The sequence below is a fragment of the Ictidomys tridecemlineatus genome, chromosome 6 (assembly GCF_052094955.1).
Source record: "Ictidomys tridecemlineatus isolate mIctTri1 chromosome 6, mIctTri1.hap1, whole genome shotgun sequence".
Classification (NCBI taxonomy): Eukaryota; Metazoa; Chordata; class Mammalia; order Rodentia; family Sciuridae; genus Ictidomys; species Ictidomys tridecemlineatus.
Genome location: NC_135482.1, coordinates 140,733,956 through 140,761,099, shown reverse-complemented (window position 1 = coordinate 140,761,099; position 27,144 = coordinate 140,733,956). Strand labels below are relative to the sequence as shown.

The 27,144-nt window shown below is 32.6% G+C and overlaps 1 protein-coding gene across 4 annotated transcripts in view; it reads right to left on the bottom strand.

Moving 5' to 3' along the window:
- Positions 1 to 1,108: 1,108 nt before the first annotated feature.
- The window catches only part of LOC101971599 (tudor domain-containing protein 3), a 126,453-nt gene continuing 100,417 nt past the window's right edge, over positions 1,109 to 27,144 (bottom strand). For 3 of the 4 annotated variants that reach the window (XM_078015809.1, XM_078015807.1, XM_005324825.5), the window contains 2 exons: positions 9,151 to 9,276; positions 1,109 to 1,357 (listed from right to left, as the gene is read on the bottom strand). In XM_078015809.1, coding sequence (XP_077871935.1) covers positions 9,160 to 9,276 — 117 coding nt within the window. In that variant the 3' untranslated portion in view covers positions 1,109 to 1,357; positions 9,151 to 9,159. Of the gene's footprint in view, positions 1,358 to 9,150; positions 9,277 to 24,517; positions 24,605 to 27,144 lie in introns of those variants that run through there. The other variant, XM_078015808.1, reaches the window with a different exon arrangement.

The following is a 27,144-nucleotide window of genomic DNA, read 5'->3' as shown; positions in this document are numbered from 1 at the left end:
AGAACCAGTATTTTAAATTACCTTTAGCCCTCACATCAAGTTCTTCTGCCTCTTCCCTTATTGACTTAGCTGTCAAATTCATGAATACAGCCATGGACAACCTTGTACGCACATTAACATCAATTGGAAATCTTTTTTAAAAATGATGCCCAGTCCTACCCCATTCCTGGTTTATTATGTTGGGTTAAAACAAAAATACTGCTAGTGCCTTCTACTATCAACTGTGAGCTAAATAACAAAACTAAGAGTTTGTAGGCCTAGAGAGAATGCCAAGTTGCTCCACCAATACTTCTTCCCTCTCCTCCTAGCAAGTATCCTGACTTTCAGATGCATATCTTCCACCTCCAGTCTAGCCCCACTGACTGCCTCCATGTTTAAGGCTGGAGCACTTGGATCAGACCTAAAATAATCCAGATCCTGAAGGAGTTACTGATTCACAGGAAGACAAGTAGCCCAGTATAGGTAAATGTGGCCATTTCTCCTTGAGCCCATTTCTGAGGATCCTTCTGGAAGCAGTTCTTGCTCCATCCTGAGGATAGCTCTGGGAGTTTCAGGAAGCATCCCTGGCCACATGAAGCAGACTGCTACAGAAGGAATGACCGATCCCAGAGAATGAGAAATGAGAGATGCAAAGAACCAATCGTTCATGACATCCCTGAAAGATGGGTCACACAATTAAGTCAATCCAGAAACTTTGCATTTCTGGAAATGAAGTGCATCAGTAAATTCCCTTAATGATTAACCTTTGAAAGAGGTTTTCTATTTCTAGCAACCAGATGCATCCTAGAGGTCCATGGAACATTTTATAAGGGAAGGAATAACTATATTTTAAATTGAATTATATCTGAAAAAGCTATTGGAATGTTATAAATAAACATTCAATTTTCAATACTAATTTTTGTCATATTTAGTACTATTACCATAGTAAGAGCTGCTACTATCCTTCAGTTGTTTTTGTAAGAAATATGACAAATGATATATCAGTTATTATCCTATAATTACAGAAAAATCCTCTGTATTTTGTAACTGCTATTCTATAAAAGGAAATTAGTATGAAGTTAATACCAGATGAATAAGAAAGAAAACATCAAGCAAATAAAACAATAAATATAATAGCACAATGGTTTTATTGATGGCAGAAGAAAAAAAATTCTTCCTTTCACTTGTAAAAGTTATTTGCTTCATTTAACTCAGTATTTTTACCCTTCTTTATATGTTGAAGTTTCTCCCTCTAAAAATCTGCTTCTTCTAAAAATATCCACCATGGCTGCATCTTAATCTGAAGGGAAAGTAGACGGTTTATCAACAGGTTTTGACCAGGATGTTTCAGTCAATGGCTCCTTTCTTCATGAAGACTCTATTTTAAAAAGAAACAACAACAACAAAAAAATTGGATTCTTAACTTTTTCATATTTTTCAAGACATACTTTTGCTGAAACTAATTTGTACATGTGAAGTGTTTGCATAAATATCAATAGAGCTCAAGTAGAATAAGATGAGTACTACTAATTAAACTTCATCTCTATAAAGTAATACACAGAGAAAAGAACAAAGTTTTGTTTGTTTGTTTGTTTATTTATTTATTTGGTACCAGAGACTGAACTCAGGGACACTCAACCATTGAGCCACATCCCCAGCCCTATTTTTGTATTTTATTTAGAGACAGGGTCTCACTAAGTTGCTTAACACCTGTTCACTTTCGCTGAGGCTGGCTTTGAACTTGTGATCCTCCTGCCTCAGCCCCCTAAGCTGCTGGGATTACAGGCATGCACCATTGCGCCTGGCTGAGCAAAAGTTTTAAAACCAAGTTTTTCTTTTAGAAACTGTACATTCTTACACTGTTAGATTGTTTATTGCTATTATGTTGTTTTCAGGAATGTGCACTAACTGAATAGTTTTTAACAAAGGAAGACTTGAAAATTGTAGCCTGCCAATGAGGAGCTACTCCATTCCACCTATCTTTGCTTTCTCTTTAAACACCTTTGAACTGGTTTTCCTGTGTCAACTCCCACTGCCTGCTCCACACCTTTGTTAAGTACTACTGTATTTGAAACTATAAAAATAGATGTTGACAACAGAAAACACATGATGAGAGACTCATTTGCTGCAGTCTTATCTGTTCAACTTCATACATGAAGGTGCTTGAGCTGGGACTGCAATAGCTACACACAAACAGCTCTAAAGCCTTCTGAAATAAACAGTCCCCAGACTAAAAAACATAGCTTTGAGCATTATTATCCTCACATGATGTCACTTTGATTGATATGGCAGGGTTCTGTAACAACTGTCTTTGAAGTAATCAGTTCCCTGAACTGATTTGAAAAATTTGGCAAAGGGAAGATGGACCAGATCATCAAATAAATAAACATTTTAAAAACACATCTATTACTAGTTAAAATGGTATTGAAAACTGGACCTTTGACTTGAGCATCTTTAGTTTTTTGGTAGGCTCAGATTGTGGTATTCATATGGAGGTCTTAGAACCAAACCCTCTTGGATACTGAGGATGAATGTATTTCATATATACAATAATAATTATCACAGCATTGTGGGTAAAAAGCACTGAACAATACACAAGTCCATAATCTGACCAGTCCACAGGGGACTTGATGAAATAAATTGCAACATTGGCCATCTTTTAAAAGGAATAAGGAAGACCATGATGTACTAATAAAAAAGGAGAAAAAAAAAAAAAGCAAGAAGGTTTGTACTGTGTATATAATAGTCCACTTGTGTAAAAAAAAACAACCAAAAACCCACACACGCACACAAATAGCTACATAATCCAGTACATACACTCCTTCTATATTTATGCAAAAACATCTCAATTCAGACTAGCTGCATCTAAAGGGCTAAGAACCACCAATGGTTTGCGAAACAGGAAGCCACCGAGATGAAAACAGAATAAGGATTAGCTATGAAGAGTTGTGACTTGGACAGAGACAATTATTTAAAACCAGTCTGAGATTAAGAAAAAAGAGTGTCACTTTTAAATTCAAGCTGCTGTGAGACACAAACACCTACCTATTTTATCTGCTCTCTCACTCTACCACCCTGCTTTCTTAACATGTTCCTCCTCAAACACTGTAGCACAGGGAGAAAAATGGAATGATCTCATATATACAAGTCTTCTTTACCTGAGAAATTTAGGATTCTCACATTCTTTAATTATCTGAATTGACTATAATCTGACCCAAAAGTGCACTCTGATCTGATAAAGATGTAATTACAACCATGACTTTTTATTTATAACTCCTCTTTTTAAAAATTTTATACTTTTGAGCTCATGGTTTTATGGTGAATTCACATTTGATCCTGTGAACTTAAATTAATGTATTTTTCTGTCAGTCTTATTTTATCTAACTATAGAAGGTTTTACACCCTTTGTTCACAGGCCAATTTTTCAAGGGTTGATTCTCAAATCCATTGGAAAACCTCCTTTTATAAAATCCTAAGAAAGATATAGATATAGTGGCATTGGGAATAAGTCTGACAGCCACTGAGGACAAGTATATATCTGAATCTTTAATTACAGCGGCCACCATGGCTATCAGACTTTATACCTAGCATTTCCAACCACATAGGCCTGCCCTATATTTAACTCATAATATAAAAGTCTGATAGGCTCTATTTTAACTTTTAAAAGGTTAAATCTAATAGTGGCTTTAATAAACATCTATAGCATTGTCTCCTACCTGTGGAGATCTACCTACAAGAAGCTACAAGATCTTTGATTCCTGTTTTATGTATTCACACCTATGTATTGTGTTGTTGTTTCTACATATGAGCCTATGTCCATATATCATATACATGATATAAAAATTGACACAGATAAATGAGTGCTCACAAATCAAATTTATATAAGAAATGGATCCAAATACCTTTTAGTTCACGTGCCTTGAAAACGAAGTTCAATTTACGTTAGGCAAATAAATTAAAGATGTGTTTAAAATTACTAACATAAGCTTTTCTAGGTGGTCAGTCAATAAAGTGTTAGTTTCTATAAAATGTCTAAAATGTAATATCCATTGCTTCTAGGATTTTTCTTCAACATGGAAGAGATGGCTAATTCTGTTAACTATAATTGTCTGATATTCTTGTTTCTACAGTTAAAAATGAGTAAATTAGATTTAACATAAATGGGATCTATCTTCATAAATGTGTTTGTTAAAGGAGACATCTGATTAATTTGCAAAATTAAAGTGCTAAAATATCAACTGCTTGACTTCTCAAATTTCATAAGGTAAGATATTTAACCATTAAATGTGTTTTTGTAAATTGGTAAATGAAAAAAGTTTGAGATTGCTTTGTTTTGGGATCTTCACTAAAAGCAAATGATTAAGGGTTAAAATTCTACTTTCATGTATTGTTCTATCAACAACAATTAAAAGAAGGAAAAAAAATCCTCAATGTATTATAAAATACTGTTGTTTTACTTGGACCCAAGAAGCCTTCAATTTTCTCCCTGAACTTCTGAGAATGATGCCAGCAATGTTGGGGGGTTTCAGGGAGTCTGAGCCAGCTGCAGTTGTTTCCCCTCCTCTACCTACCCTCTATCCTTCACTATCCAAGGTAAGGAAAATTTGTACATATAAGTTTGTATGTTTTAAAGGTTCCCACCTGCAGGCCTGGTTTTGGTGATCCTCTCTTGTCTATCTGTTCTTTCTCTTCCTGGCCAGGTAAAATGTGGGCCATATTATACGATTTTACTGGTAGTCTCTTAAAAAAATTGAAATTTTGGCTGAATGTGCCACTTAAAGGTATGGGCATTTTTTTTTTTTGGTTGTTGTTTTGTTTGTTTTTAAATATTTTATTTTGTAGTTGTAGTTGGACATAACACCTTTATTTTATTTATTTATTTTTATGTGGTGCTAAGGAGTGAACCCAGGGCCTCAATGTGCTAGCAATTGCATACTGAGGGCTGTGGGCAGCCCTCGGTATGGGCACTTTTAAGAGAAAGATGTTTCACTGTAATACTACCTGTCCTTTAAATGGTTTTCTAAATAGTTATACAATCATAAGATTTTGTTCATCAGCATAAAGTATATAGAAGATTCTGTATGTACAGATATTTATAGGCAGTTACAAGATAAGGAGTCTGGACAGTCAGGAACTATGTTGAAGCCATCAAAACTCACTGCCTCTGATATGCAAGGATAGCAGGACATCAAAGAAAGGGTTGAAAGAGTTAAATCCTTTCAACCCAGTGCTGGCAGTCCCAGTACTGTTTCTCAGCCTGGCCCCAGGCAGCTGCAGATCACCTCTCTGGGGCTCCCTTCACTGAATATCAATATGCCCAGTTTAAGGAAAAAAACCCAAAGGAGAATCTGGGCAAAATTGACAGTGAGGAACTTACTTAAAGTTGATGACATTCTGATAAAAATAAGGGAAACAGGTCAGGCTCAAAAATATCCTGTGGTCTAACCCTTTGACTGCAACCTGGAAGAAAGATTAAGGCACAGCTTTTATATATACTACCTCATCTGATCCCTTTTCTGGGATGAAATGTATTGTGTAAATTAAATGCATAGATAACATTTATAAGGATTGTTTTAAAATATAAGTTTTAGAAAGAGTGTGAAACTAGAAAAGATAAAGTTATAGGTGTAGAAATATATATATATATATATATATATATTTTTTTTTTTTTAGGATGGAAAATTAAAAGCTAAAGGAAATGTTCTGGATGAGAGTATTTTGTCTGGTAAAGTAATATTCTTGTGCTAAGTCCAAGATGTAAGAGAGGAGAAAACTAAGGATGCAAACAAGTTGTAGAACATCTAAATAAGTTATACAAGGTTTGTGGAGGGTAAATTTCAAAAAGTTTGTGTAACTAAATTGATTACATATAATTAACACAATCAGTTAAAGTTATTCAAGATTTTTCCTAAGGTCAAATATTAACATATGTATAAATCAAAGTTTAATCCTCTCTATTTTAAAGAAATAAGGATTTCTTAAAGCATTAATCTGCCCTTATCTATCAAGGTAATTCCTTATGTCTGTTAAGTTTTATTATTTAGAGTAACCAGTCTTAAAGAAATTAGGGTTGGTATATCTCTAGTTAAACAACAACTATTATTTCAGAGTGTTACACTATATTCCAGATTCCAAATTTTTCTTTAAAAGTTAAACCTAGTTAATATAAGAACATCAGCATAACTGTGGCACTGTTACTGGCATCCTTGTATACTAGATATATTCATATCTTCCAAGTACATATATATTTTAAAATATAAGGTTTAAAAGAACATTTTACCAAGCTGGTATTCTTCAAACTAAAGTATAAGTAAAGATTTGGGATTATAAAAATTATGTTTCTTGATTCATAGCTATTATGCAAACTAAATATGTTTTTACTCTTGTTAATTTCATTATGTATTTTCCTTGTAAACTTCAGAACTATTGTCTGTTAGTGCCTTGTAAAGCTCAACTTCTAATATAACAACATGAGTTAATTTGAAATAATTATTTATAGGACACTTATAGGACAGACAGGATGTAAGTACTAATACTGACCACAATTAAATGGAAGGGGAAAATAACTGTAAAGTTATAGACATTAAAGTTAAAATCCTAGTAATCCTACTTTAAGACTGGTAAAACTGGCTTGCTGGATGTTTAAACTCAAAAACTTTGTAGACTAAAGTTAAGGAAGTAAAACGGCCAAAAAGAAAAATAGCCAATATGTGGCTCTTGTCCTCTGAGTCAGTTTGACCCCAAGGAATGAAGGGACTTCTCTAAGGGCTTTGCAACTCTAGGCCATATAACCTCCTGATCAGGGGAATCACTGAGACCTTGGAGAACAGAAAGATGATCAATGCACATGCTATAAAGAGGAGGGACATTGGAGAGGGAAGACATCTTTGATGCTTCAAAGGGAAGTCACATGGTTAACAAGACTCTGACTCATCCTGACAGATGGCACTAAGGGAGCAAAGAGGTTGCTCTCAAGTTTCCAAGACTGTTTCCCTGAGGGAAGTCAACTCTTAACAATTGACAGGAACAAGGTAAATTTGATTAGCTTGGTCTTGAACACATAGCAAAAAGTTATAACCCAAATAGAGCCATACCTGGGCATTTAAAAGATAATAGTCCTTTGAATATAACTTAAGATGTATACTTGTGTCAGCTTCACCAAGAGTAAATAAAGGTAGAGGCTACAAAAGAAGGATTCTTAGACAGGGGTGCCCAATAACTATCAAAAAAGTCTATCAGAGTCAAAAGCATTTTTGAGTCAATCTAAGGCCTACAAATCTTCCTAACTTCCTACACAGGCAGGCAGCCTTGATCTTTGTTTGCTAGTATGATTATGAACCTCTAAGTGACAAAAATAAAGGGAACTCTACTAAATATAGAGGATATACCTACAAAAAGGTATTTTACAAAAATGAAATGACATTAGATATCTTATCTTACAGGGGTATTTGTGACATTATAAAAACGAAGTGTTGTGTTTATATTCCTGGTAACTCTGACAATGTAACGAATATTCTTTAGGAGTTACATTGCCAAATGGAAGCCATGTACTCAGTGGCCTTGTCATGGAAAAAAACTTCTTAGCTCTTGCACCTCCTGGTGAAAAATTGCTGGTCTCTATAATCATATTCATTTATTTTGTATTAATCTCATTCTAATACTTATATCTTCGTGTTTATCTCATAGAAGCATTCACTTCTCAGATAACTTTACAACCTGTTCTTTCCAAACTAGACTTTTACCATGGACCCCTCAACTGACTCAAAGCATTCCTAAATGAGAAACCCAAACTGCTTGCCCCACTTCACTCCCTCTAAGGCTGAAGGAGCCAGAGTGGTCACATTCATTTCCCCTTACAACAGTAACTGCTCTTTTAATTAGAAGGGGGTGGAGAGATGAGATCAGGACAAAGGACAAAGAAAGGGAAAAAAAAAAAGAAATGGGTAGATAGCACTCTCATCACCAATGCTTTGGCACAAAATATTTCAAGAGCCCTCCAAGATCTGAAAGCTATTGATAATAAACTTGAATTAGAGTTGAATGCCTTATAAGCCACTGTAGTGGGTTTGGATGATCAGATACAAAGTCTTTACATCAGGCAACAATTATGATGCCATATTGCTTATTACTTTACTTGTGTAACACCTGTTCCATATAATACCTCCCAATGGGATTGTGAAAAGATAAAGATGCATCTATTAGGAATTTGGAATCATAACAATGTTAGTTTAAATCTCTTGCAACTGCACCATTTACATTCAAGTTATACAGGAAAGACAGATTCCCATGTTATTTCCTGCCAGTTTTACAAAAAAAGCTGTTGGATTATCTGAATGGTTTCAATCCTTGGAATGTGCTAAAACATACTATATGGCATCTCTTAGGACTCATATCTTTGTTCTTTATTCTGTGTTGTTTTCTTAGAGTCAGCTACAAGCTCCTCTAATCCCAGTTCCTGCACTTTGGAGTAGACATGCATCAGTTGTGTTTTAAAAATAAAAAGGGGGGAGATGTGGGCAGTGGTCACTTGGACCATGGTGTTTAACTGCCTAGAGCTGTGGCTAGCTTTGCCCTGGGAATATGCTGTTCAAAGGTGCAGGATGAGATTTCCTGGGAGCTGTGGTTATAGACCCTACCTGAAGAAGTTCACTGTAAAGATGCTGAGTGTTTCATGCAATGTTATAGAATACACTAGTATAATAGCTTCTAGATCAACAGCATATGACCCCAAAATTACATTTTAATAAGTAACCAATCATGTTTTCTTCATCAAATTTCTGAATATATACCATGAAATATTTCTCTTTCTGAAAAAATTGAAAATAGATTAAACAATTAAAAAGTAAACTCAATTGTCGGTGTTTATTATATGTAAACTTTTGTGCTTTCAAAATTAATAATCATTTCACAGATCATTATCACTTACAATAGTAGAGAGGAGGTACAGAGAAAAAAGGAAATTAGAAATAGCAATTGTGGGAAAAAGTTTGGTGGAAAAGGAGTATGTAACCATGGTATGTATAATCTCAAATACTTTATACCAATTGTTTGAAGGAGCTATTTTTTTCTATTCATATTATTATGAAATATCAGTAATTAGACTTACATATTCAACATCAATTAAATCTTTCTTTATATGGAAACCACTTTACAAGGTCAACTTTTTCTTACCTTTTCTGATTAGTTCCGTGCCCGGGGAGGTTGGTAAAACTGCTGGGTTGGCCGAGTAGATCGTCTTGGCTGGCCATCACCTCCTCTACGGAACTCAAGAGTTTGGTCATAGATGCCTTCTTCTTCCTGTTTTCAAAGAGTAATGATTTAACATGTTCAAAACAGCTCCAACTTTCCTAAGTTAAATACATTTTATGCCCCCCCCATTTTAATGTACCCTCTTAAACTACCCTGGGATTTGGATCAGTCAACTTTGACAACAGAGGGAAGCAAGGGGAAGAAAAACAAAGGCAGGGAAACTGTTAAAACTTGTTTGGTACTTAGTTAAAAAAAGAATGTAATTGGTAAGAATAGAATCAAATTTAATTTCAGAAAAGGTAACTATTTCCAAGTAATTGTGTGATTATTTCATCAGATGAATTAATACAATGTGGTGAAAACAGAAGATCTAATATCATAAAAACAATTTTCTTGAGTATTTAGACTTCTAAATATTTTCACATATTTGTCATGGAAAAGAATCTTGATAAGATATGGAAAAAGGGTTGAAGAGGTACAGACTGTCTGTCCTCATTGGATGAAATCTCTAACATTGTTAAGAACCTTACGTCTAGAGATAGAGATAATGAATTGGAACATGGGGAGGTACACAATGTATATATAAAGAAAGTTTCTTGCAAGATAGAATACTATAGTAAAATTCAAACTGTTCTCATTTTCGTTCTTATTGAAGAGGTAGACTTATTAAAGGAATAGCATGGGGAAATTAGGATAAGCAGATTAGACAGCAGAAGAGAGTATAGTTAATTATAATATTTGAAAAAGACTTAAAAGCAACAAAATGTAGCCAAACACATTGGTTTCTTACTGAGTGCTGCCACCCTGTAATCTTAGTGTTTCTGAATTAATTCAGTCAGCTATGACATATGTAGCCTCTTAGAAACTGAAAAAATTGGCTCTCAATTTTTTTTATGAAAAAACATTTATTAAGTAGAGAGTTTAAATTCCAACTGCATTGTGAGAGCACAACAATTTGTATGATTTTTGGAAATTTATTCTTTTTTCCACCTCCTCACTGTATCTCTGCATCTTCTTTTCCAAAAGACTGTTTTTCCTTTGCTTTCTTAATGATATGAGAAATTATCGGAAAGACTGAGTTCTATTCTTTTAACTTTTACAGATCCAACTGTTTTAACTGTACCTAACGGAAACAGAAAGATGATAAAATAATTTGATCAAATGTTATTATTTAGCAATAATATTTAGTATTCAGCATGACTCTTATTGTTAGGCATCCTCCATAGGATTCTTAAGACAGAAATATAAAGAATATTGAAGTCCAAGAATGCTTTCTAACTTTGCTTGTAAAACTTCTAAGACAAATTTTGGTTTTGAATTTGAACTCTGTTACTTATTTCTTTAAGTCTCAGTTTGGATATAAAAGAAACAAGTCAATAGCCCAAAATTAATGATTATCCTTGAAGACCTATCATCCAAGAAATAAGATACTCTGACAATATATCTAACTCAACAGCCTCCTTATAGAGACAAAATTTCAGATGAGTTCTCCTTTTTCTAAATCCCTTTCATTAACAATCTGAAAATGGTTAGAAGTGTCAGATATTTTATCTGTAATTTAGCAAAGCAATTAAAATGCAGGAAGAAAAATGTGAAGGTAGCCAGAGAAAGAACAGAGTTGTTGTTGTTATTATTATGTTCTGAAGGATTGCCAAATATTAGTTAAATTTGAAAAGGAGCTATTTAATTTTATTACAAATGACAACATTTAATATTAGTTTTGTTTTTTAAAACCAGCTGATAACATATCTAAGTTGCATATTAACTAAAAAGGATAACAATGTGTTTGGTACTGCAGGAAATGAAGTAATTATTTTAGGGATTAGAATGGAATGTTATTTTTCTCCACACCCAGCTGCAGTACCAGCTGAAAACATCTAAAAATCTGTACTTTACCAATAAAATACACTGTTAAGAGGCAGGATACTGCATTTGCTGAGTGAGCTGGGTTTATATAATAAAAATGACATTACTATTTTAAAAAATTGTGTTTTCTGTGTTTAAGAATCAGACAGTACTAACCAAAACCATTGAAATAATTTTATAGAGATAACTGACCATGAAATTTATTTCCCATTTTCTACAAAATAGAAGCCAAAATACAAATAAAAATGGTTCTGACAGTTTTGTTTTCAATTACTGTCAAAGGTAAACCTTTTTTTTTTTAGTCTTTACAGGGCAGGCAAGGGCAAATCTGGTTATGCACAACAACCACTTTTATAATCTACAGCTATTAATTTTATGCACTCAATGGGTATCTTCTTCCACTTTCTATAGCACACAGCTCAATTTAATAAATCAGTTTATTTTGAGCTGTGTTTGAATAAAATTCATGTTTTTTCTCCTTCTAGCCCATCTTCTTCCTTTAGTTTTCACTAATACATTATAGACTGAAAATACAAAGAAAATTCATTTCATAGTTCATGAGCATATTTTTAAAAATCTGACACTACATGACAGCTGGCATAATCCTGGAAGCATCCCTCTAGATTGGACAAACCAATCTATAAACTCAAAGAGATGAAGTAATTTACTCAAGCTGTAGAACTTATTAGAGAGAAAGCCCACACTAGAGCCACTTTGTTTTTGACTCCTGGGCAAAAAGGTCTTTATAGGTTTGTGATAAAGCCATAAAATTGGACTTTGCAATGTTATCTTCACCTAAGTTTTTGAGACTTAGAGCCATTTCATCAAGAGTCCAATTTTGGCTCACCTTAGACATGTTATCAGATAAAAGCTGGTTTTAAAAAACAAACTAATATTCCAAAACAAGCCCTGTTTCCATGCCAATATTCACTAGTCTACTGATCCTTTTTAATGAAAAAATAAAATAATACAAAAATCCCTGTGACATCAAGCATAATGAGGTGGTATTTTGAAACAAAACAGAAACCAGTGCGAAAATGAGGCACACAACTCTATCAATAAAGCATATGATTTGTAACAACTGCATCTTTCCTGCACAACATTTTCAGTATCTCATTGGTGCACATAGTGTCTAGAATGGGGAGACAGACAAACTACATGTTTCCCATTTATGAATGAGTTATTGAAGGTCACTGTAAGTCAGTTACTTGGAACCTGGAATGTATTTCAGTAGGTTTGAAACACACATAATATTCAGGTTCTCTGTATCACAAATATTCAAGTGAAGTGCAGCTAAGCATATAAATAATATTATACTCTGGGATGGGGGTGTAGTTCAACAGTAGAGCCTCCAAACACATATGCCCCTGGGCTTGATACACAGCACCACCAGAAAAGAAACAACAACAAAACCAAACAAGTATTCTTCTTGGAGCAGTGGTTCTCATTTCATAGATACTTTGTCACTCAGGAGATATTAGGCACAAAAAATGTTGTTACTGCGTCTAATTGAGGACAGGGATGCTGTAAAACATTCTATAATGGACAGAATGGCCTATATCACAAAGACTTATTGTATTTGCTAATAATGTAAATAAGCTACTGTTTTTATTTACTTAATCTAATAAATCAATTTATCTCAGATTACCATTTCTTCACCATTTTCTCACAGTTACAACTGTGAGGAGACAATGATAGATTATTTAGCAGGAGCAGGGAATGGGGATGGTAATTCTTTTAATTAAAATAAACCTAGTAAATTAATGTAAATTTATTTACTTCTTTTGCACTTTTGGGGATTGAACCCAGAGCCTCATACATGCTGGGCAAGCACTGTAACACTGAGCTTTATCCCAGCTGTTTTACTTTTTATCTTGAGACAGGGTTTTGCCAAGTTGCCAAGGCTGGCCCTGAATTTGTGACCCTCTGTCTCTACTTCCCCAGTTGCTGAGATTATAGGCATATGCCACTGAGCCTGGGAATACCTGTCCTTTAGTAGTTATTTTGTGTATAGCTTAATAAAATATCTTCTAGTTTATTCTTTTTAACAAATTGTGTAGTAATGATAAAACATAAGCCAGTGGATGAAATTCAATGTTCTCTCAATAATCATCCTTGAATTTTAGAATGTTTTAAACAATTAAATATTAATAAGTACATGTCTCCTTCAGTAATTCACCTATGGACCACCTACTCTGAATTTCCAGGCCACATTCTGCCTGGTTATCTTGAGTTTATGGAAATTTAACTACTTGCAATATAAAAACCTAAGCAAACAATCACTGTAAAGACAAATCTTTCTCCAAACATTACTCAATATACTTCAAAAGTAGGACTTAAATATTTTTAAATGACTTATTTTTAAATTGTACCAATATTTGATCATATCAGAGTCACTGAAATCGAAAGTCAAACCTGGATCTGCTCTTACTTTCTATGAACATCAAGCATAATCTATGTACCTGTGAAAGCTGTGTATTATCAACACTGAACCTCAATTTACCAATTACCTTTGTTTAAGAAGTATATTTCACTTCATATTTACTGTTCTCCCCCCAAAAAACCTAAGCTTATGGTAGCCTAGAACCACAGATTATAAGACAAAAGTTTTTGTGAAGAAGTTCTTCATTCAAGTCATCAATGCCACAACCTGAACTAGAATGCAGATCTCTTTCACAGCCCTGGCTGCCTGTCACTGTGCTCCTGAATAGTCAAAGTGAGGAACACAGATATTAATTTCAGAACTAGAAGGGAAATTGGGGATAATGTAATGGAGCCGATTTATATCATTATTATTGTTGTTATTAATTTTGAGGTAAATGCAGCATGTTTTACAAATTAAATTTTATGTAGAAAACTGATGTAAAGAGATGGGCTCAGATTAAAGTAGGCATCTTTACAGGTATGGGCACTGTTCTTTGGCTTTCTCTTCCTCAGTGTCCCAAGGTTTGTAACACTCAAGGCACAAATATTAAAAACTCAACCTAATCAAACCTCTGCTATACACTGGGAACCAACCGAGTGGAGTACTTGATTGATAAAAGAAAGTGAGCTAGTGAAAAAATAGGAATTGGAATGCAGGACTCCAACTCTGAGTTCAGAGCCCTTTCTCTTTTGCCTGTGATTACAGAGAAAATCTATACCCTACTCTTAATTCCATAAATTGTCTAATAATAAAAGCTCAACTAAATGGAGAAAAAAAACATGGACTTCATTAACATATGAAAAAGCTATTATATAAGCAAATATACTAAAATTTATAAGACTAAATTTTCTTAGTGTTTGAAGCTTTGAGTAAAACAAAATTCCACTTTAGAAGAAAACATAATAGGGAATTATAGTCTCCCTTTTCCCTAGAGCAGCTCTAAGACCACTTTTTTTAATAATATTTTTTTGTAGTTGTTAATAGATCTTCATTTATTTATATGCAATGCTACGAATTGAACCCAGTGCCAGGCAATTGTGCTACCACTGAACCCCAGCCCCACTTTTTTTTTTTAACATGTGCATATATCTGGCAATATTTTATATAAACCAAAGCATTTTATGGCAGAAATGAGAAAAAAAGAAAGCACTAATTTAAGACAAAAGAAAAAATCAGATTCAAAATCTAATTAGCAAACAACTCTTCCAAAATGCATGGCTGATATAATGATTTATTCCTATATCAGAAGACTGAGGAATATTCACCAAGTTTCTGATCTTTTCTTTTTAAAATTCATATTTTCAAAGGAAATAAAAATTCTGGATTTTACCAGGTATGATAAAAACCATACAAATTCCTACTAGCTCAAGTGTTTCATTCTATGCTAACTAAAGCACAATCTGAATAGACTTAAAACTTTAACATAAAAGAAAATGTGGGATTTTTAAATGAACAAATATAGTAATGTTTTTCCTAAACATGATTTTTTTAACCCTTTGATACAAAGTAAAAAAGCTACTTTTAGGGGTTTAGGTACTTATGAAAATTCAGATAAGTATCAAAAGGTTGCATCCATATTTTAAGTAGGAGAATAAAGTATAGAAAAGAGACTAATTCGGCCTTACGTCTTCCAAAATGATAAATGTTATGGATCCTCTTTCATTCAAAAGAACATCTAAGTTTATTTATAACTTAACAATAGAAAAAAGGGAACGAATTCTACCATGTGCTTGCATTTTGCATCTTGTCTCCTTTACTCTTTGCAAGAATGCTCTGAATTATTTAATCTCCCATTTCATAGTTATGTTAAGTGACCATGCTTCAGAAGATCCCTAGGCTGTACAACCTAAAGTTCTTTGCATTGCATTACACAGTATATATTTACATTTCTTGCTTCAGAGAGTTTTTCTTAATTTAATAGCCTAATTTTCTAGGGTTGATTCTTTTAAAATTTTTCATCATTATTGAAGCATAATTGACAAACAAACATAATGGGCAAATAGCAGTCATGAATTTAAGGGGTACAACTTGATGTTTTGATACTGTGAAATGATCAAAAACTAATTAACAAATCTACTATCTAACATGGTTACTATTTTTTCCTAATCATGTTTCGGAAAAACATTACCATATTTATTCTCTCTCTCTCTCTCTCTCTCTCTCTCTTTTGTGATGAGAATATTGAAGTTCTATTCTTTAAACAAATTTCAAGTATACAATACTGTATATCGTCAATTGTGGTCACTAAGATCTTTTTTTTAAAATTTTAAAAAATATTTATTTATTTTTTAGGTGTAGGTGGATACAATACAATGCTTTTATTTTTATTTGGTGCTGAGGATTGAACCCGGGTCCCGCCCGTACGAGGTGAGTGCTCTACCGCTGAGCCACAATCCCAGCCCACTGTAACACCATACAGATATTTATCAAAAGCTATTTTGATATTATTAGCCTTTATTTTTGCATAGTAAATAGAGGACTGTCATCAAGTAAATAGAGCCCAGTCACCAAGATCTTGAGCTCATTCATCTTGCATATGAAACTTTGTACCCTTTGAACACAAAATCTCCCCATTTTCCTTAACTCTTTTTCCTGGTTACCACAATCCTATTCTTTGTTTCTGTGGATTTGACTTTTTTAGATTCCATGTGTTAAGTGAGATCATGCAGTATTTGTTTTATTTTACTTAGAATAATGTCCTTAAGATTCTATGGTCAATTCTGAATAAAAGGTTTGCATAAACCCTGCAGGTAGTGTAAATACCATTTAATGGTCATCATCTTTGTTGAGATCCTATAGTGCAGTCCAAAGAATGAATGTATCACTTGTAAAGACATGTACCTCTCTCTAAAACACACTGCCTGTTTTAGCTAAAGGTTAAACAGATCACCAACACTCCAGAAGTCAGAGTAGGCAGCATATTCCTGCTCTAAAAGAGGTTAATGTGTTGGGAGATTTCCTGGAGAAATATTATGTTATGGCACTGGCATTTAAGAGCTCTGTCCTTTAAATCAGATCCGAGTCTGGGCTTAGAGTATACTACAACCTAAGCATTTAACTATGCTTTCCCTATGTCTCAATTTTTTTCACATACAAAATAATCAGGACTTCAGAGATTTACTAGGAGAATTATATGAGATAATAAAGAGTTTAACAACTTTATATTGGTTACTATCCTAAATTAAATAACTTCAGGTTAATAAAATATACATCCTTCCTTCACTTAAACTATGCAGATTCACGGATTTTCCTGAAAATCAGGAACTTAGCTCCCTGTTAACAGTATTCCCCAAATTACTTTGTGCAGATAAAGAAAGTGAAGAGGTCTTTGGAGAAAATCAAAGGGCCAATTCAAGGAAAAAAGGTTCTCACCCTGCCTTTCTTTTATTTCTTCAGAGGTTCAAAAACTACACACAAAAACTAATAATTTTATATTATAGTTCAGTTTGTTGCTGCCATTGTTTTTGTTTCGCAAGAAAGTCAATCTTTTCTTTTTCTTTTGAATTACAGCAAAACCGTCAAACAGAATAAAAGGAGGGAGGAAATTAGCAGAGGATCAAGATTGAAAATGATCAATAAAAAGTTATAGACACTACATAAAATATGAATATTTAAAGATGGAATTAAAATAAATTAACATGATTAATCTCTTTAATATCTCACCCTCAGTCTGTACACTTGAAATTTTAGTAAAAGTCATAAAATGGAACAGGCTAAACACAACAATATTAAAAGCAGAAGTATAGCAATAATGATTAAAAATGGAATATATATATACACCTATTTATGTCTATTGATATGTTTTCAAGTCAACATACATAATTAATGTTTGCAAAAGCAATGCTGTGCTCAACTATGCTAGTTGAGCAAATATGTATTAAAAATATTTATGGTTAAGATAGATAAGCACTAATTACAGGTGTTCAACTGTTTTAATTGTAATTTCTATCATTTTTACATCTTAAATTGACTAATATAACTTAAGATATGTTAACTAAATTCTTTCCCTGAAAGTAATAATTACTATAACATAATACCACACTGCCTATGACTCTGAAGAGTCAATTCCATGCATTTTATCTCACTGACCAACTGAGACAGAGATACATGGTATGTTACAGTGAATTTTGTAATACAGACATAAGAAACTGAATTAAAAGAAAAATTTTCATGTTAAATTGATAAATTACAAACCAGATCTTTTGCTTTTAAAGAGCATTATGGGTTGGAATGCAGAAGAAAAAATTGGGACAAAATGCTTCATATACTTATTTTTAAAAAGCTGCAATACCAAATGATACAGAAATAAATAATTTGCAGTATTTTTGATCCTTTATTGATGATTAAGAAAATAAGATAGTAGGGACTGGGGTTGTAGCTCAGTGGTAAAGCCTCACCTAGCATATATGAGGGTTCAATCCTCAGGAGCACATAAAAATAAATTAAAAAAATAAAGGTATAAAAAAAGAAAAAGAATGAAAAATTCTAACCTTAAAGCAAATAGAGCCCCAACATAATAATACCATTATCACATTTAATTTCTAATTCATGTCTAACTACCCATACTAACAATGCTTGCATAATAAACTATAATTACTTCTCTTTAGTGAAGCATATAGAAAAGATATGTTTTAACTCATTTTATCAGTTATTAAGCCAGCTAAGTTTTCATTTTACGTACACCTAGGAGTCACTGATGTGATCTCCTCTGCAGTACAAGATTCCTTTGCTGTATCATACAAATGCTGGTTTTGCCCCCTTGAAATAACTGGTGAAGTTAGCTGAAGCTTTCTTGGACAGCCAATTCTACTGTTTTGTATTCTTCACTATAAAGTATAAACCTGCATTTCTGGAACTTCTATTTATGTTTTCCAGATCAGTCTGTTTCCTCTACCATAGAAAAGATTTTAAGTTATTTAAAGGCAAATATAATAACTTCTCTTACTCTATTAATAAGAATCATTTGTCAAATACCATTATTTTTAGAATATATATCATTTTGATCATCTTTTATACAGTTTAGTATTTACTATTCCACATAACCTAGAAATCACAATAATATTTTAAGTATGGCCTGCCTAGAACATAACACTAATATGTATTTCTAATGAGGAAGGTACTGTTCTAGGCAATTTATATGTCTATCAGGAAACTGGTTTAATGTTAATGTTTTTATCAGTTGCTTGATCAGTATTCACTCATACTGTGCTTGCCATTAACTGAAATTTCTATAACCTCCCAGGTCTATTTCATTATGTATTTGTAGAGAACAGTTTTTTTTACCTACATACAAAGTTCTAAATTTAAGTGTTATTGATGTTTGTGCACTAATAAAAGATATTACTTTGGCACAGTATCATCATTGGCATAGTGAATAACTGTAACATCATATCAGATATTTATCAAAAGCTATTTTGATCATTTATTAGCCTTTGTTTTTGCATAGTAAATAGAGGACTGTCATCTAAAAGGGTACCATCTAGATAGGTAGTTAAAAGTACCTTAATCTTGGAACTATTTTCTAGTGAAATTTAGACGGTGATAAGAGAGTCTTAGTATAAGATTAAACTATAATAGCAAGAAATAATAGATTAAAAGGCCTCTTGGTAGGTTTATTTTCTACCATTTGTAAAATAGTTTCTAGTCCCTTGAAAAATATCAGCTGATAATTCTACTCAAATACATCTTCAATTGTGAGAACTAAGATTGACTAAAATAAATGACTGAAAGACAGCTTATCAGAACAACCTATCACATATCAAGTTAGAAGTTACTGTTATGCTGAACATTCTTAGGTATATCATTTCATTAAATTCACACAAAAATTCTCCAGTAGGTAATTTCATTTGCTTCCATTTATAGGTAAAGTATAGGATCATGCTCTATGGAGTTAGCTAGTACTAAACCTAAACATCAGTTCTGAAACCCAGCCCAAAGATTTTAGACAAGTTACTTAATATCTCTAAACCTGAATTTATAGCTTTTCTGGTGTATAAAATGAAGATTCCATAGAGATCCTACAGATATTAAACCAGTTAATGTGTAACAAGTAATATATCTGGTGGCTGGCACAGAAGAAGTATTTCAAATGGTAACCATGTTGAACAGAAGGAACTTTAGTCCTCACATTCTCAACCGTTTATACTATTGTACCTCAATAAGTTCACAGAGAAGTAATATCATCTCGTTACTATCAAATATATAGATTTCACTCGGTATGTTTAAATTTATGAATTTCCCCCCAGTTTTCCATAGTGTTCAATATTTGAGAAGTTAGACAGTATATAACATTTCCTTTTTTAAAAATTATTATTCCCAAGCTTAGGAATCTTTCACAATCATTTTAGATGGTTAAAGAAAGGAAAAGATATCACAAAGATTTTCTCCAAGAATAATAAGGGATATGAACTTATTTCCATCAAATGTAAGTCCTATATTTTAAAAATACACAAAAACAAATCATTTGGATGGTGAGTTCTGAGAGATGAAGTCTATATCGTTATTTTTAGAGTGAAGCTTATTAAGGCTCAATGAGAAGTCAAAAAGACAGAAATTCATGGTTTTCAAACAGCTTATAAACTTCTTTGTTCAGAGTATAAAATGTATACTATGTTAAATTTCACTTTCATTGCTTTTGAAGAAAGGCATGACAGTCTTTTAAAAACTGCACTTAAGTAGGAGGAAAAGTTTGTTTAGGGTTAAACACTAATTTATGCAAAACCCAGGTTTTGACAGGACTCTTGTCAATGTCAAATAGCAGGTGCACTTTTTGTAGGACTGGCAGAAAAGCCTTGTATCAGAGCTAAAATGAAGTTGCTGATTTACAAAGGCTGTTACAAACCATAAAATTTTGAAAGCATGGAATAAAATAGTTTCCATAAAGAAAAAAAAAATAGAAATCAATATAACTTTGTAGTAAATATCATTAGCTTAAGGGACCATGATTCAATCATTTTCTGAAAAAAATTAGTTTACTTTAAAAAATGTGGATTTTATATTAGAGCTATATTTTAAGAGTAAATATAAAATTTCATTTTATTAATAACATTCGAGCGGAAACTAAAATTTTAACAAAAATAATGAAAGAAAAGAAATTAGCTTGAAGAAAAGGAGGGTAGGAAGAAGCAGCGAGGGTTTTCTTCCAAGGTAAGTAATTTAGGATGGATATACAAGTTCTAATTTCAATTTGTACCTGTTTCTGCAATTCAGGGTCAAAAATCATCACTTTTCAGATACTACCAATAAATGAGGATACTCTTTCCAAAGCCTTAAACACTGATTCAGAACCCACATGCCTGACATTTTAATCATCCTGCGACCTAACAAAATATTTATTGAGTAGTTTCTATGTTCCTCACAACCACCCTATGAGGTTACATTTCTACTGTTATTTTTCAGAGGAGAAAATATAACCAAGGTTAAAAAAGATTATATATGCCTAGGTTATGCTGGACTCTAAAGTTCATGCTCTCTCAACATATTACAGTAGATGCAGAGGCTAAAGGATAAAATTAGGCTAATTATGTAATAAAACTTTTATGAAGTTAATATGAATAAATATCAAGTGCTTTCCATTTAACATTTTAAATATATAATGAAAGCAATGAATTAAGGTAAATACAGAGCTTAGAACTAATTTCTGGTACAAAAACTAAAGAATACAATAAAGTGAGATATCAGTTCCCAAATGTAAATTTCTATTCTTTATAATGCCAGATGCATCATAAAATGGTTTTCTTTTATTGGTTTGAGTCAAGCTATTTAAACATTTTATCCTAGTGAGTTACAGAGGCAAATAACCTAGCACACAATGCCAAACTAGCTCTTATGTGGCACCTTATACTTACAAAATGATTTTGCAATGTGTTCATGCTCATTTTTCTTTCAGTGAAGAAAGGAGGCATTTTTTTTTTTAACTGAGAGAAATCCAACCGGCTTATCAAATACAGAAATCATCTTTAAAAAACTCATCCAAGTTAAAATTTTCCCCCCTCCCTTTGTATCTACAGAAAAAGATTATTATCTTTTCCAAGAACATGACTACTTGAGAAGGAAAGTATAATAAAGCAGTAAAATTCACTAAATATTTTCAAATTCTTGACATTAACATTATTCATTTGAATACATTTATCCACAGAAGTTTAGATAAATACAAATTGTTTTGTACACTTAGCAAGTTTGTACATTTACTTGAGAATTTGTCACTAACATACTTTAAAAATAAGGGGTATTCATCAATTTCATAAATCCCCTAGTAATATTTCTCTGTTTCAAGAGTTATAACATTCATAGCATGAACTGTGAGACAGGTTACTTTTCTAAACTCTCTAAGTTTTAGAGATCCTACGTTGTTTTGGGTTCTTTTTTAGAAATTTTACCAATATTTTGGGATGGTAGCAATTAGAGATTAAGTGTCTATGATGATAGAATTGTGCCCTCCAATGACACAGATTACTCTATAGTAGTTTACAGACTTCTTTTTGATCATAAGAACATCTATTCTTAATAGGATTATGTTGTTTCCTATTTGGATTCCGTTTTTAAATTTCATTGCTAGTGATGGACAACACTTTATAGCTGTCATACAAAAATTATGATGAGCACTAAAACATTTTTCTCACTTGAAAGTGATAGGAAAATCTCTCTCCATGAGTGTTGATAATAGATGAATAGGTCAGTAGATTAGGTTAAACCTTATGAAATTAAACAGTGTCTTAAAAAATAATTTCCTGCCTTATTTTCTTGCTCTCTTTACTGAGATAAATCCCCCAAAGGAACAATTTAGCAAATACCACAAATTTTCAAACACAAGTATGTTTCACATGTGTGTGCATAAGTGCATGCACATGTATACACACATTGTGTCTTGCTTTGCTTAGGTACCTGGATAACATTTTTATTTATTGAATATATTCATACCTGGCATAAAGATGAACTCAAGATGACGTGAAACTTTGTTAACATTACTGGGATTATATTGCCATATAACCAAGAGCCTAAAACCTGCTTCACAGGACATTTTCCAAAACTGAATTTTGCTGATTTCCAAGGGTCACAATATTATTACTAGATAGACTCTCAAACATCAACTTCCTCATGAGACCCCTCTATTGAAAATTGGTTGAGTGGTTACCTGTTAGCTTGGGCTTAATAAACCCAGAAGGGTTATATCACTTGTGGATCAAATACTTTCCTTATGTTACTAAAAGACTAGAAACTGAGAATGAACTGTCACAAAATAATTCTTGTTCATTTTACTTGCTTTTGAATTTTTTAATTGAAAGTATATTTAAAAGTTTATAAAATTGAATTTATACATACAGGGGCTACATAACTTTATCACTTAAAATCAACTACAATGTTGAATATATTCTCATTTAAGACTGAATTATTTTTATTCATTTACTATAAAGGCTTCCCATATATTACAGTCTTTATAATGATCTTTTATGATAAATGTATAATATTTCAGATAGATGATATTTTACCATTCTCTTACTGATGGACATTTAGGTCGATTCTAATTTTTTTTTTTTTTGCTATTATGAAAATGTTGTAATAATAATCTCCCAGCAATTAGCTCTTTTTCTTTTTCTATACTTCAGGGGGAGACATTAACAACAGTAGAAATACTGGATTCAAATTTATGAACACTTTTAAGTCTTGGGAGAAAAGAAAAAAAATCAAAAGAATCATATTAATTTGCACTGCTATTAGCAATGTATAAGAGTACCCATATTACTGCATCCTTGCCAGCATGAGTGTTATCATTTACTTTCCCCCCACTAATTAATAATCTTAAAACTATACTAATTGTTTCAATTTGTAGTTTATTACGTCCAGAAGTCAGTATTTCTCTTTAATTTTTAGTCAAAAAAGATGACACTGCTACTTCAGCAAGAAACCATATTGAGCATAAGTCAATGGTTTGAGGCTAAAAAAAATAAAAGCCTTAATAAAGTTAATCATGACACGAATAACTGTTATTGTGCCACACAGTAATTAGGCATTAATATGGCAAGCAGTTCCTGTAAGTGGTTGTTATCACTATTATTTACAGATAGCCAAACTAAGCATTCTTAGATGGGGCTGGGGAGAGGATTGACCAAGCTCTTAGTCCTCATAAGGATTCCCTGATTTGAAGTCAGATGTGATCCAGAAGGCAAATTCTACTTTTACCTCAGCAACATGCACCCTCCATAAACTGAGTGCTTTCTAAAGACAGCACTGTAAATTAAGTTTGGCTGAAAGTGGGCCAGCAATTATTTTACTGAGAACAGGAATATCAGATGTTACTCAACTGACCAAAGAAATAGCCATCAAGCCCCTTATTTCTTCTACAATTATTCCTCAAGTAAAGAATCTAGATTTCCAGTGAGACCTCAGAAGAACTTTAAATTTGGAACTATTTACATCTCCTTTCCCACAGAGAAGATGAAAGAACTAGAGGCACATTTATATTCTAGTTTCCCAGTTAACTTTACTAACAAACAGGAGCAAGCTAGGAAACAGGACTTTAAGGACTTCCCTGTGCCAAAATCATTTTTCCCAACACTGACTGAATTTTCATAAATTAGAAATGCATTCTTTGATGTTTATAAGCACAGAATTCTGGGAAGATTAAAGAAGGGTAATAGAGTAGGAAGGGTAAGAAGGGATAATAGTAGTCTACACACTATATTGTGGAGATTAATCAATCTGGTTTTAAATTCATAAGAGTACAGAACTCTGAAGCATGCAGAGGATAGAAGTAACAGTTCTCATATGTAGAGAATATAAGGAGAAGCAAAAGGAGTACAATCAGCCTGGGGTGCTATACAAATGCAAAGCTGAGAACACTAGACTACAGAAGAAAAGGGGAGGAGGCCAAGCCTATAATAAAAATTTATGTTTTTGTACATGTTGAGAGGTTACAAATCACATTTACCTCGATTGTATTACTTAATCCTCACAAGAACCTGTACTGCTACTGAGACCCAGAGATGTTAAGGAACTTACCCAAAGTCACATAGGTAGTAAGTAGCAGAGCCGGGACTCGAACCCAGGTCTTCTGATTCCTCCTGTGCATCTCCAGCTCCCCTGGAGCTGAAGCAGGGCAAAAAGGGAGGTGGAAGTAATTTGCCCAAAACCAGCCTTGCCCTCTCCCCAAGGAAGAGCAAAAAACATTTAATTCTCTCAGTGACCCTTTTCACCAAATTCTTTCAGGATAAAGCACACAAGAATCTGAAAATATTTCTCAGCCTTGGGTTCATGTATGGCAATAAATGTAAATGACATTAGAAAATATTTTTGGCTCTACTTTGCCATTTATGTGCAATTGATTAGAATATCAAAGTATAGTAATCCTCTTTTCAGAAAGTAAAAATATTTAATAATTATTCTTTAAAGAAGTTTACTTATGATTTTTGTTTGACATTTTCCGTTAAACTTTTTAATTGCAATATTATAAAAATTATTTTGAAAGGTGCTGAAGAACCAGACATCCATCAACTTTTAATCTACTCTGTGGCTACATTTTTACCTATCTTAATCATCTTCCCTCAATGATTATTGTCAGTAAGGCATTTATAATCATTCAAATGGAAAAAAAATTCACAGTTGTCTTTTCATAACCAACTTTGAGTATTTTCAACAAGTAGCAATGTATATGCATCATCTTCTAGAGATATAAGTCTCATATTCTTTTCAAAATTATGACTAGAATACTTTTAATGTAGACTTTCTTAATTTTCTATAACAAAATTTAGACTCTCTAGTTTTTAGTCTACAGATTTCTTAATTTTTCTTACAGGAATTATATGTTTTAATTTCTCATCCTATTTAAACTTTAATGAGTTTTAAATACGGACAATGAAGAAATTTACTTCCTTTACTAATTTTCTAAGAATAAATTCAAATGAACTATGACCAATTAATCAATTGTAGATGTTTTTATAAGAAGCCCCAATGTACTTCAGCCTCTATTTTTCCATTTCTGAGAACAACTATCAGTAGGGTCAAGTGCAAAGTTAGCAGTTATACAAGTTAGGGAATACAAAGTAACCAGAAATATCAAGGTATTTGTGAACTTTGAAAGATATTCCAACTGTTCTTCACTTAAGCATCAGTCCTATCTAGATTGTAATATATCCAACCCAATATTTAAAAGCGATCTGACACCTTTAAGATAAATAAGGTGGCAAACATTCACAAACCAAAATAAAATAAATGAAGAAGATGAGGAGGAAGAGTCTGGATAAGGAGTGAGAGGTAGAGATGTGGAGTAAAGAAAAGGAAATAAAGGGTAACCTAAAAGACCTAAAAAATTTAAAGTAAGAATTAATTAATCCTCCCCCCCCCGCTCTCTCTCTCTTTCCCTTTAAGATTTCAGTTTCATATTTAAAAAAATCTGATCAAGTCTAATATTCTTTTGGGTACAGACAACCAATTTCAGGATTTCTTGATATATGAAGATTCACACCATCTGGTTACCTTATGAAAAAAAAAGTACATTAGTATACTTTGTCCATGTTATTGTAAACCTTATTCATGTCTTTTCATGATAAAATGCTCATTGTGTTATACTAAATTATCCACTTAATGTTATCAAAAAATAATTACCAACACTTAAAAAATTACAGGTACATACATTTTAGAATTTGAACCAGAATTAAAAGTGATTTCTAATATCCTGCTTTGTATAATAAGCTGTTTGTTAATCTTGATCAAGAGAGTTGACCCTAATTTCCTAATTATACAATCTGAGAGAAGCAAGCATATTTATTTAACATGACAAAAAATGCCAATAAAGATGTGTTAAAGTTAATAGAGTTTTGGAAGCCAGTGTTAGGCTTCCAAAATTAATTTCTTCATGGTATTCCAGTCACTTAACATATATAACAAAATTGTAACCAGGAACAAAGACAGCAATGATTCAAAGATGGCACCATTTCAGTCTGATGGCAGCCTTATCAATATTTACTAAGTGGTTTCTGGAGGAAAGGAAATGCATCTTATACTTCTCTTATATCTTTTTAGTCTTTTGCACATACACAGGGCGATTTGTTTTCCAAAGACTTTTTGGTACAAAAAAGAAATTAAGGAATATTTGGTTTAAAAAAAAAAGAAAAGAAAAATTAACCAGGCTTGTCATTTTTTAATATAATCAAGGTGATCACCAGGACTACACCAATTATTCAATAAATAATTAAATAATTGCTGCCCTCCTTCCACTGTTTCAGCTAACAACAGTAGTTCATAGACTAACTTAAAATTCCGATGCCATCAACTTGTAGTATACATCTACTTATTATTCATATAATTCCTTAGCATTCCTACAGTTAATATGCAACAGTAAATTCTTCCTTAACTTATAAATAAGTGCCTAAAAGAGGATATAACTTGAATAAGGATATTTTTTCTTCCAGATCTCTCAAGTGAGCTCTGGTATCAGATCCAAGATTATCAGTTCATCTGATTTAACAAATGAAATCAAGAAAATAAAAACAGGAGACCTAGAGTAGTTAGAAGAATTAGTTTCCCAGGAGGCTTTGAATAACAAGTTTTTAAATACATAAAACAATAATATATAAAGGCCTAAGACAATTCACTGGTGTATTATTAAAAGAATAATACAAATGTTAGTA